Genomic DNA, 13,233 nt, shown 5'->3' with positions numbered 1-13,233 from the left:
TCAGCTGTACTCCTTGCCATTATAGAAAACTACGATCATCGGTGATTGTTCACCATCCGATGGGCCGCGTACTTGTGTCTTATTAAAATCAATATAAAAGCTAAAAAAAAAAATACGTAGATTTAAATAAGCATATAAAAATCCGGGATTAAAAATATTAAGTTACGAACCATGCTTACAAAAATACAAGTTTATAGGTCCACTTGTAATCAGTATTAGCAGGATGGAACTATAAAAAGAAGTTTTAAAAATAAAACAATATTTTATGATCATGATTCGATGAACCGTGCTCTAAATAAGTAAACTTTTTTTATTTCATTCATGTCAGCTTAAATTAATTTCCAAATAAATACATCGTAAATGGATAACATTTTTAAATCAAGCAGATGTCAACATTATTGAGGTAATAACATCTAATTATAATAAAATTTGTAGCTTCTGTGGTTCAGAGCTGTGAATTTAAAAAATGTATTATTACAACAATTAAAATATATTTAAGATGTGAGTCATCGTAACGTCAGTATTGTTTATGAAGTAAAAAGTCAAACGATTAATTAACGCGACTTAAAAGCCATTCAGACATTAATGGCCAGTACAGATTATAATTCTACGGAAATAACTTTATGTATCAAACAATTAATCCTTTGCACACCGCTATGTGTAATAAAATATGTCGTTAAGACTCTTGAAATATTTTGAATTGGTTGTCTTCATATTTTATATTAATTTGAAGACGAATGCGGTGTATTTCAGTTTTAAAGGTTTTTGTGATAACGTTAATATTAAAAGCTTAAACTGTGAAGAATTATCTTTGAAATCAGGGAGCCGCTCTGGTACGTACCATCACCCTGCCTATTTCTATCGTGAAGCAGTAATGCGTTTCGGTTTGAAGGGTGAAGCAGCTGTTGTACTGTAAAAACTGAGACCTTAGAACTCATGACTCGAGGTGGGCGGCGGTGTTTTTCTTGTAGATGTCTATGGGCTCCGGTAACCACTTAACACCAAGTGGGCTGTGAGCTCGTCCACCCATCTAAACAATAAAAAAAATATATAATAGTTATTAGATATGAATATTCATTTTATAGGGGTAAATAAAATTTTACACTTTTGTTTAGTAGCAAAATAAAACAATTTTCAAATTTCGTACCGGTTTTGCTATCATTTCAATTCGTTCAATGTTTTTTTTTTTTATACAGAAACAAAGTTCAATTGAAACGCGCTTCCGTCTTTTTATTAATATTCTTCAAAACTACACAATATGTTTAGTTACAAATGGCAATTTCTTAGTAAAAGAACTTAACTAGAACTGTGATTGATGATAAAATTGGTTCCTTTTTTTTATTAAATTCTACATAATAAATACGCCAGATAATAAAATTGTATAAGGTTATCAAACATTTAAAATATTTACAAAAACATAAATACGAAATTACGCTATATCACAGTCTCTAGAGAAAGATGAGAAACCTAAAACTAAGTTTCGATATAATATGTATGCAGTCTATTCGTAACATTTGACTAAAAATCTAATTCAGAATCATCTGACGAGTACCCTTAAGCAAAAATGTATTACAAATTTAAATAATTTCAACTATATCTTTGACAAGAAAGTTTAATGTAAAGATATTGTTAAAATGTTGTATTTGAGAAATTAGAACACCGTCGATTAACGTATCTTGTGAATAATATACAATATGTACATTATATCAAACATGTACTTATAAATAGTATTGCTTATTTTGCTAGTGATAAGGTTTTAATTTAAATAATTAGCTTCGGTACGTATGTCCGGAACAACCCGATGTCCCTGAGTGATTTGTAAATGCATTCATATCTCTATATGGAGACTCCCTGTAACAGTAAACTACATTAAAGACTATGCGAAAATTTGTTTTATTGAAATCAAATGTTTTATCGAATTTATTTATTGCTTTGATGGGTGGACGAGCTCACGGCCCACCTGGTGTTAAGTGGTTACCGGAGCCCATAGACATCTACAAGATAAACACCGCCGCCCACCTCGAAACATGAGTTCTAAAGTTTAAATTTTTACAGTACAACGGCTGCAAACCCTTCAAACCGAAACGCATTACTGCTTCACGATAGAAATAGGCAGGGTGATGGTACGTACCAGTGTGGTTCCCAAGATTCCCTTACATCAGTGATTTATCGTAATGGAGAATATATTAGATTATCTTACCTTTCATAGGGCGGCGGAGGCAATATATCGCATAAATTCATCCTACAATTTTGTTCACTTCTATCCGCACTATTGTATCTAAGTTCTTGACCTATTTGCCTAAAACAATTTTCTCCATTATACCTAGGCTCTGAGTTTGTATTCCTGAAACTGTTGTCTCGGCCCAACCAATTCCATTGGGGATAATCGTATTCAACATCCGCCGTGGTCCATTCTTTGTTGCCTCCGTGATGACTAGATGATCTCGAGTGATTAGTTTTGCACGAAGGACAGTCTTCTATTGACATGTCTTGGTCTTCATTGCATTTTGTCATGTCACTATAATCTTTTGTTAAAGTGGAACTACTACTCCTGCAGCATGTAGAGCACTCTTCATTTGAATATTGATTACTTTCTCCATAAGACCTAATCATACTATTGTCGTAGGAACCTGGGCTAATGGCGCACTTCATACAAGAATCTTCCGCGTCTGTGTTATCCTATGGTGAATATGAGACATATTAATGAAAACAGATTATTAGGTGCAAATGATTGGTTCAGATCTTACAAAACTTACTTGATAATTTAGTTCTGTGTAAATGGCACAAGATGCGTATGGCTGTGGTTGGAGTCTTTGTTGTTCTTCTTCGCACATTGGATTTACTGTGTTCGAATGTTGAGGAAGACTATATTCAGCTTCCGTAGCCATTGTACCTACGGAGTGACCGCCTATGAAAATATTTCGAACCATTAAAATAATGTTTTTAGGGCCACGAATTATTTCTATAAAATAAAATAAAATACGTACTTTTTAAAAGAGTCTGATGACAGTTTAAAATTTCGATTCTCGGTTCCGTTGATCCTTCAAAAACTGATCTTTCTCTTAACCAAACAGGTTCTTTCCTCAGGAGACATTGTTGTGCATTGACTACTGTATTTCCTACCAGAAAAAAAAGTTTTATTTTTGCAAGAAACCACAATCCGAAGCTGCAATAATAATATTAATAATTGCATTTATTTACTCGACAATACAAATACAAATAAATTTTCAATTAATATGACATAAAAATTCTAATTCTAAACAATATTACAAGATATTATACTAACACCGTGGAGATAAAAAGGCCGCGACTCAGCTTTGTGATAGCTGAAACTATCGCTGTTATTCTGCCGCTGCCTTAATCTATAAACCTTAATCTAATAATACCTAAATTTAAAATTATGTGGCATAATCTACAGAATCCCTGCCTCCGCACTTTGCTGTTTAAGTATAATATATAATAAATAATAAAATATTTAATAATAATAGCATACCGGTTGAGCTCTGATTTTTTTGTTGTTTAGAATGACGTTTCTTAATGTAAACTATAACACCGACTCCAGCAAATATTAACACTAACAATGTTACACTGAGTGCTAAGAGCCAGGTTTCTTGGAACATCGATATTATTGCTTTGTCTGTGGCTGGTTCCGTTCTAAAACAAAATATTTTGTTCTGAGATGAAATTATACGTAACTGGGTATAATGTTAAGAAACTATTCAAGTCACAACTTACTGCACGTAATGTCTCTGAGTTTGTGTAGGAACCATGTGAAAATGAGATAGCGGGCTGAAAGGTCCGTGACCTCGCTTGGTGACGGCTGCAGCTCTTGCGCTGTACCGACCTCCAGCACGCAAGGAGCTAGCTGCCGCTGCCCTTGTTTTAGGACCTAACGACATCTGTCCCACTACTCGACCTCCAGTGGATCCACCAACGCGAACTTCGATCTAAAGTAATCACAAATATATTTGTTAATTTTTATTAATTGCTTAGATGGGTGGACGAGCTCACAGCCCACCTGGTGTTAAGTGGTTACTGGAGCCCATAGACATCCACAACGTAAATGCGCCACCTTGAGATATAAGTTCTAAGGTCTCAAGTATATTTACAACGGCTGCCCCACCCTTCAAACCAAAACGCATTACTGCTTCACGGCAGAAATAGCCAGGGTGGTGGTACTCACCCGCGTGGACTCACAAGAGGTCCTACCACCTTTAAATCGCATGCCAAAAAAACAAAGAAAACTCGTTTATGGAAAGCCCTTTACCAGGTATCCGGAGATTTCTCCGTTCCACGCGTAAACAGGAGGTGCTTCCCATCTAATCCAAGCCGATGTCGCATTTATCACTCCCGCTGTAACACTTAGCGGAGGCTCCGAAGGAACTGCAAGCGAAACGTGAACATAAAATTTGAATTTAGGTCACACTGAATTTATTGCATTAACACTCACCATCTTCCTCTGTAAAACCGGTTCGCATGTTGGAAGGTTTTCCTAATAATAATTTGTAGAATGGCATCAAAAACACATCGTATTGAGCGTAAGGTAATAGGCCTGTTAGTACATGACTAGACGAACCACTGTTGTGCACAGTTGTCATAGTAAAGTTTTCATATTTTCTAAAATCTGTCATATAATCAATAGTCGATTCGTTGGAGTTGTAGTCAAGTTCCAAGGCACTTCTGCTGTTTAATGAAGTCCCGTTGAACCAAATCTTAACACCTTCAAGATATTCGTTGTAATCTGTCATTACCTGAAACATTTTTTTTAAAATAAAAACTGCAGATTTACTCATGATAGTTGAAATTTGAATACGTTTCACGAAAAAGTTTAGTCGTATACCAAAGGACTCTTTTCGGTGTAATAGCACTACAGTCGTTAGACCCATCTAGTGTTAAACGTTTACCAAAACCATTAAGACATGAGACAACTGCTCTACCTTTCAAGCGAGAAGTACTCTGTGATACCAAAAATAGCCAGGATCGCGGTATTTACTCATGCGTGTTATAACCGGCCCTATTTCCACTTTCACAAAGATGCTGACCTCTACCGTTAATCGAATTCAGCTCCTGTACCAGTAGAATAGTATGTAGTAGAATTGTAATAAACTATGAAACTAGTAATAAGGACGTTGAGTATTCTAATTATTTAAATATACGAAATGCACTTACATCCCACACAATTTTTAAAGTCGTAGCCGAAATACCCTCCACTCGTTTCAAAGACAATACATCCTGTTGTAAGTATCGTCGAGCCTGCACTAATTCATATTGAGTCATTGGTGGATAATTTAAGGGTTTACTCAATTCAGGATAGGGCGAGGATGAGTCTAAATCATCCTTAAAATTATTAGCTTCTCTCCTTAATACCTATTGAAGATAAAACATAAATTCTGTCATATTACAAGCAAACAAAGAATTCCTAGTTATAATGATGACTTACCTGCAAAGTGGCAGTATGCAAAGCGCTCCCAGCAGAATTCACAGCGACGCAAGTAAGTCTTCCTGCATGTCTTATTGTGACTCGATCCAAATATAAATATCCGGAGCTGTGCGTTGATTTCGTAAAAACTAATTCCTATCGATAATTAATTACTCAAAATTACTTCGATAAATTAAATGAATCGCTGTGTATAAGCGCTTCAAGAAAGCTCACTTACTTGAGACCCTTCCATTGTCCAAAAGACGACTGGTCTCGGGGAACCATCTGCTTCACAAGGGAATGATACTGCTTCTCCCTCCCACGCTGTTGTGTCTGAAGGTACTCGTGTAAAATGCGGCAAAGCTGAAACATTTTAAACATTTAGTCTTGTTTAATATTTACAATGATTTCATTATAATTTCAAATTGTTTATTCGTGATAGTTGAACACATACAGTTTACAGTTAAAGATGCGCTCGAAGAACTAGAGCCTGCTTGGCTCTCGGCTCTGCAAGTGTATGTCCCCGCATCGGTAGCAACAACGCGATCTATTCTTAGCGAACCTCTGCGAATTATCGCGTACGGAGACAACGAACCACTGTCCCGTGCCCAACTTACTGATACATCGGATTCTGGTGATGCCTAAAATAGAAAAATATATATGGATGGATTTGTTTGAATTAATTCTATCTATAATGGAAAGATAATGTAAAAAAAAGATATCAAGTGTCTTACTTGACAGTGAAACTCAATGTTCTGGCCTATTAACGCCGTTATGTTATTCGGTTTCACCAGAAAATGCGGTCTGCGTAAGACGAGAAGCGTAGCAGGATGAGATTGCCTTTCGCCTGCCACATTAGACGCTACACATCTATAAACACCACTGTCCGATGGTATTGTTTCCAGTATTTTTAAATCACCTCCATTCACTACTGATATTCTGTAAAGTACCAAGTTTTTTATTGGCTGATTTTGCGTGTTAAAATATAATTATTTTTTATTAGTTCAATTACCTTCCATTGATTTCTACGTCTAAACTATGCCCATCTTTATTCCAATGTATAGACGGATCAGGCACCCCTTTCGGTGATGCGCATTGTAAAAGAGCAGGTTCGCCACTAGCTACTTTTACATCGTGAGGTTCGATCTTAAATTCATCGCGGAGTACTGCAAATTGAATACTGAATATTAAAAGTTATTCATCAAAAAATGTTGCACCTGCATTTCAATAAGCCATTGTCAATCAGTAAATTCGTGTTTAATATAAACAAACTATAACAATTGTTATCTCGCTTTTTTTACCCTATGCTGATAGCCTTAAGAGGCTGTTTCAGTTTCTCCTTGACGTGAAGGTGAGCTCACGGGGCTCAATCCTCGAGTGTTGCTAATACTGGCCACAGTGCTTCGCAGAATCTACCACCGGATCGGAAACGTGACCCACTGAGAAGATTCGGCGAGAAAATCAGTGGGCTTTATCTCGTCATAGCAACGTCAGTGTTACGAGAAACTGAAAATCTAGCTAGATAGAAATACATAACCACTAAAGCTGCATAAGACTGTGACGAGATTAAGACAACGGTCAGCAGCGAGATATAAGCATTTTGAATTTGAAAGTAATAGAAATTTAATCAAGCATAATGGACCTACAATATGTTTGAAATAAAGACAAATTACCGGCAATAGTAAGCGTGGCGTTTTTGCTAACTGCTTCCCCGACGGGGTTGCGTGCGACGCACCAGTAGACGCCCTCGTCGCTTTCCTTCTTGCCTCGCATAACCCTAACACACGGAAAATAAGTTTAGGCTAAATTTAGAAAATTCGATATTTTTTAATTAAGTTGTTTTGTAGCCGTTTAAATAAATATAATCCTTTAAAATCCTACATTCCAACAATACAAAAACTTATGGTTTCAATATTTCTCGACATTTATTTCGAATTCTAATTGGTCATAATGTATTTATTATAGGCCGCCTTTTGTCAGATCAGACTTCTTTCAAGAATTAATCTTAAAACTAATGTAGAAATCGAAAAAGCAAGAAAATAAACTTACACACGAATTCTTTTAAAGCAAAATGCTACACAAAATATAATAATAAATCGTTTTAATAAATTCGGCTGCTAGATATTTTGATGAACTACAATATCTTTGTTCAGTCTCAGTTAAAGTTCGTTCTATTACAAAATTTATTCATTTTATTCTTACCTAAGGAAGAGTAATCCGTCTTCAAGCAGCACTCTTTGTGGGTGGTCATTAGAAGTAAGAGGCGTGCCATCTTTATACCACTGTATTGTCGGTTTGGGTTTTCCTTCGGATACACACCGCAGAGTAGCGGGCTCGCTTCTACCGACTATTGTGTCGGCTGGATGTTCTTTTATACGCGGAGCCCGGCTTTGAGCTTTACCAAGGTGTTTATTAACAGAAAAATAAATCAATGAAAAATAATAAATCTGTATTAATATTATTTTTTTATTGCCCTTGTAGGCAGACGAGCATACGGCCCACCTGATGGTCAGTGGTTACCGTCGCCCATGGACTTCAGCAATGCCAGGGGCATTAAATATGTAATATATTTAATGCATTAAATTCGTAACTCAAATGAATAGAACTTTCCTTTTATTTAAACGTATTAAAATTGATTTTTTTTAAATTGTTAAATGTTACTAAAATGTTTACAAAACTGAATAAGTTCAACAGTAATTAAAAATTCATAACATTTCTAATATAGAATAAAAATTTCTACTCACATCTCGCGGTACAAGGTAAATTCAATAAAAAATACAACAGTACAATAAATTTCACTTGTTTGCATATTTGTTTATTCTTATTCGAACCGGCGATCATACTTGACACTGACTCACGGACTCACTACATATTTTCCCTTCACCATAAAAAAAAAAACTGTTTATCTTTATTTCGTTCAATAGTTTATAAGGACATCGCGATGCATTTATAGAACGACGCGACACAACCTCCACCTCCGATATCTTTGGGGTTACTAAACCCCCACTCTTTAATGACATTTCGCGCCGACTCAGTATAACATACGGTTTCGCCAACCCTAATGATAATGATTTTGAACAATAAGATTAAGTTAATGTTCACTTCAAAAAAACTTTATAGCGCTATAGGAAATTTGCTATTTGAAATTTTTACTTGCTTAAATTGACTGTTGTGGGCCATGCGATACTAATAGGTTATGAAAACTCGACTAGTAAGTAAGTGAGTAAGTAAGATTAAAATATTGTGCTTTGCGTGTCGCGGTACTAATTTAAGCAAACACAAAGGTTTGCTTAAAATCAATCAATTTGTAATTTCACTGCCGTTATTGTTTAGTTTAGTGGTTTGAGTAGTGCGATGCTGAGAACTCCCATTTTTCTAACAACATCAATGCCCAGTCGGTGGGCAGCAGCTTGTCTCTGCCCCTGGCATTTCTGTAGTCCATGGGCGACGGTAACCATTCACCATCCGGTGGGCCGTACGCCTGTCTGCCTACTAGGACAATAAAAAAGTCATTTTTCTAAAATCTAAACATATGACCGACAGTTAAGTGTTTTAATTTATGTCACAATAATTTTTATTTCTGCCGCGTATAAAGGTTATACAATACAATGGACTCTTCACTATCGAAGGTGGATAACGGAGTTCATATTGTGATACCTAAGAGTTCTGCTGACTTAACAACAGGGACCACCACCACCGACTCATTAATGGCAGCCTCGTTTACCTGTGTCCAATAAAAAAATACTGCAAATGAGATTTTGTTAGTTAATTGAAAAAAAGATTGAGCAGAAGTACATTACGGTTAAAAAAAAATTAATACTTCCCAACCGAACTGCAGGATATAAAAGAAACAATACAATTGTTCCATTTAAAAATATATAAATTGCGTTATAATTCTTTCCACCGACCAATAAATAAATATGACTTTTAAATGAATAATGTGCAATTATCTTGAGGCTCATAAACACTGCTACTACTATCAGTAAGAAAGTTTCCACAAATACATTTCGTCGTGTGAAATTTGTATATCTTATATTATATTTATTACATTTGTCAGAGTCACTACTAATTACGACAAATTTCTATTTATATTTCAATTTGAGTGCTAAATTATTACAATAAATAGAACAACCACACGGATGTAATTTATTTATAGGATGATGTATTAAATTGTGCTGGCGACATCAGATGACGTTGCGAGACATTTACTGCATCAAACGACTGGATTTCTTCAACGGTGTGTTTTCAAAAATATTTTCCACCACTCCGGAATTGGAATGAATTTTTAACTATTATAGAAGACCTGAAAATATCCCGCGCTGTATTTAAGACTTGCTTATGAACCATGATATGCGTGATATCATTTATGAATTTAGTTCTAAAACGTTTCAAGACATTTAAAAGGATTGTACTCTCCGCATTGACTAATTGGATTGAAGGGACATACTTTTGGATCTACATCGGTTTTGAAACTAGCACCTGGAAATATAAATTACTTTTATTTGGATTCTACTATTATTGCTTATGGATTTGACTTCGACCAATTCAAAACATCGAAGAAGTAGCTTAGGCCTTATGACCGAGAATGTAATAAGACATGATAACAATAAGACAAGACATGGCTTTGGCCTTACGATCAAGAACAATGAAGACGTGGCTTCGGCCTATAAAACTACCAAAATTCTCCAATTATTACCAAGAACAAGACCTGGCTGTATGGACTAAAGTCCTTTGCCTTTCCCATTAGGAATAAATTAATATCATCATTATGGAATAAATTTACCTCCTCGATGCTTTCTGAGCGCTAGGACATATTATTCTTTAAACAAGGTTTACGCAGAGTACTCAGTCGTAATCAGTGGCGTGGCTCTGCTCTGGGCATTGCTGACGTGTATGAGCGATGGTAAGCACTCATTAGAGTGGTGTATTTATATCAGTGACGTGGTGTCGTGGGACACCGGATAGGAACGAAGTTCCTTATTATAAAAATATTAATTTTAAGTTCTATTCGAGGTATAAAGAAAATAAAACTGGAGGTTTCGCAACAACCCACGGTCATTTGGTAACGTGCGAACTTATTGTGGTACACTTCATTCACGGTTGTTTGCATAAGAGTTAGTGTATTGCGCAAACGAACGCTCTGAGATCGTGGTCAATGAATGATAAAAAAATATTTTAATTTTTTGTACGCTATTACAAAGTTAAGTCGTACAATGCTTTTTTTTTTTTATGATTGAAGGATTACTGGTGACCCGGGGGCCTTTCCAGTTTTACCAGGACAGGTGGGCGAGCAAAGGCTCAGCCAGGAGGGGTGGGATTTGCTAACAGCTACCCGAGCGCCTCCGAAGGAGACCTAACAGCTCAAGAGCAGCTGCTTCGCGAATGAATCTACTACCGGATCGGAATCGCGACCCGCTGAGAAGATCCGGCGAGAAACTCAGCGAGCTGATTCATGGGTTAGGTTGCACGGCGAACTCTTTGTCGAGTTCGACGAGTACGGTTACCGAGGTCCCTAAGCCTGCTCCTAGTGTTAGAGCTGAAGGCATCTAATGCAAAAGTTATTGGATCTGATGGATCCGTAAGGACGTGTCTAGGGTCGTACAATGTCTGCATTACTCATTTGTACGTTATAACAAAGTTAAGTCGTACATTGTGTGCATTACTAATAAAAATCTTACGTTACGGACGTTTTTTTCCGGTTAGGGTGGGTACCCCTCCGCATCGTCCCATAAGGGATAATTTGTATTGTAGAACATCCCATCGAACGCATAACTACGTCGTGACATAAACAATCAGGATGGTCGTGCCTATACGGTATTACAAAATACCCTAACCCCAATACAATTCCACTCTCGCTGTAATTAACAATCCGAGCTACAAAGTAATCGGAGATATATAATTAAATATGAACTGCACATATGTACATCCGTGAACGCATATTGGGTTTATCTCAGTTGGCATTCTGAACACGTATCTCAACGTGTCAATTGTGACGGGGAGAAGTGTCAGTCACGTATTTACTTACCTAACTGTTTTGCAGTAACACCACCGAACTATCCTGATTCGAGGCTAGATAAGTACAATAAGAATATACTTTTTTTTTGATAACGCCATCTTGTTGTGTCTTTAAAGCGGTTAGTTGCCCTCAATTAAGAAAAATAATATTATTATTCGCCAATAGATGTCGGGAAGATTTGATTATTGAAAACACGAATAAAACAACATTTTCTGAAAATAAATCTTAGCTAGATCGATTTATCGCCTCCGAAATTCCCTGTATACTAAATTTTATAAAAGTCGTTGGAGCCGTTTCCGAGATTCAGATTATATACATATATATATTAATATACAAGAATTGCTCGTTTAAAGGTATAAGATCTTAATATTGAAACGAAAACAATTTGTACTACAACACAGCCATGAAATTCAGATGCTCTTCGTTTCGGCGATATATCTGGGATGATCCTCCGCTAAGACGAGCGCCGTGTAATCTTCGGAACAAAGGAGGCATCCTTAATTAACTCTATACTGATAAAGTATTCACTGAACGTATTCAATGCCTACATTAACAAAGCTTAATATCTATTTAAAGCCAAGCATAAAATGAAATTGCGAATAATCTATCTCTATAATCTCTATAATATATATATAAAAATGAATTGTTGCTGGTTAGTCTCGCTAAAACTCGAGAACGGCTGGACCGATTTGGCTAATTTTGGTCTTGAATTATTCGTGGAAGTCCAGAGAAGGTTTAAAAGGTAGATAAATATGAAAATGCTCGAAATTTAATAAAAATAACAAGTTTGTTTTTCCTTTGATGTGTCCCACATCGAACGGATAAAGCTTAGTCTTTTATTTGTCGATTGAGGCACTACGAAGTGTGCCGGATCAGCTAGTTTCTAAATAAATTCGTTTAGTCTACTAATGATTCGTTGTTCCATAATGGCATTCACGTAAGAGACCTTAAAGTAAGATGAAATTTTATACAGTCGATTTTTTTTTATTATTATTTGTTTTTTTACTAGTAATCAATCACACCACGTTAACTGGTCCCGTGATAAGTTCGTAAAGAACTTGTGTTACAGGTACCAGATAACGGAAATAAATGTAAGATTTTTTTATTATACACATACATATATTTAAGATACATCCATAACCCTGGAAAAGACATTTATATTTATCATACAAATAAATATAATATAAGTTAAGTAATGATTTGTATCTGTATCTGATTTGCTGTTGTCTCTTACAAACTCTTTTGGGGAAGATTTGAAGGAGCGAGACAGCAATATCACCAGGAAAACTCAGATATTAACCAATAAATGAAACGAAAATAGGAAACGGGATCTTCGTAGGCTATCTCCAGTTGCACCACGTCGGTCGTAAACTAAAGCACTTCCTTGCCTCCCCGTTGCATGAAACGACCAGGTCTTGGCATTCGACTCGCGTAGTTCGGACCGTGAGTCCCGTGTCAGGTGAGACGGCCAACGATACAGATCATCGGCACGTGCAGCTTGTATCTGATCGAACGAGATAAAAGCGCCGACACTGACATTTAAAATGAGCTTGCGACAAACGTTTACGAAAGCTATAAAAATGAATTCGAATCTGAAGATTTGTTTTTGTTCTGTTTTATAAATAGAATAGAATGACGTATTTAATGTGAAAGAGGTATAGAAAATAACGTAAATTTAAAGTATGCTGATTCTTCATTGCAAAGTCGTCCTCTACTCAACATGTGACTGGTTGCTGGCAAATAATTAGCACTAATTTTCAATGAGGCAACGACACCACGGTACGTACTTCTATGAAAC

General features: G+C 36.2%; 1 protein-coding gene across 2 annotated transcripts; it reads right to left on the bottom strand.

The window, feature by feature from the left end:
- Positions 1-261: 261 nt before the first annotated feature.
- On the bottom strand, positions 262-8,416 carry LOC114241338 (netrin receptor DCC). 2 transcript variants are annotated; one of them, XM_089728359.1, is made up of 17 exons: positions 8,164-8,416; positions 7,622-7,814; positions 7,093-7,196; positions 6,432-6,585; positions 6,154-6,358; positions 5,874-6,060; positions 5,658-5,782; positions 5,441-5,575; positions 5,170-5,367; positions 4,451-4,751; positions 4,268-4,383; positions 3,736-3,947; positions 3,494-3,654; positions 2,988-3,119; positions 2,757-2,908; positions 2,201-2,679; positions 262-1,851 (listed from the first exon to the last, which is right to left on the bottom strand). In XM_089728359.1, exons 1-17 carry the CDS (start codon positions 8,258-8,260, stop codon positions 1,770-1,772), a joined length of 3,033 nt encoding a protein of 1,010 aa, XP_089584485.1. In that variant the 5' UTR covers positions 8,261-8,416; the 3' UTR covers positions 262-1,769. The 2 variants fall into 2 exon arrangements, with proteins under 2 accessions (XP_089584485.1, XP_028027947.2); XM_028172146.2 differs by having other exon boundaries at positions 2,757-2,893.
- Positions 8,417-13,233: the final 4,817 nt, after the last annotated feature.

This window comes from Bombyx mandarina, chromosome 06 (assembly GCF_030267445.1).
Source record: "Bombyx mandarina strain Sakado chromosome 06, ASM3026744v2".
NCBI lineage: Eukaryota > Metazoa > Arthropoda > Insecta > Lepidoptera > Bombycidae > Bombyx > Bombyx mandarina.
This window is presented reverse-complemented; position numbering and strand designations above follow the sequence as displayed.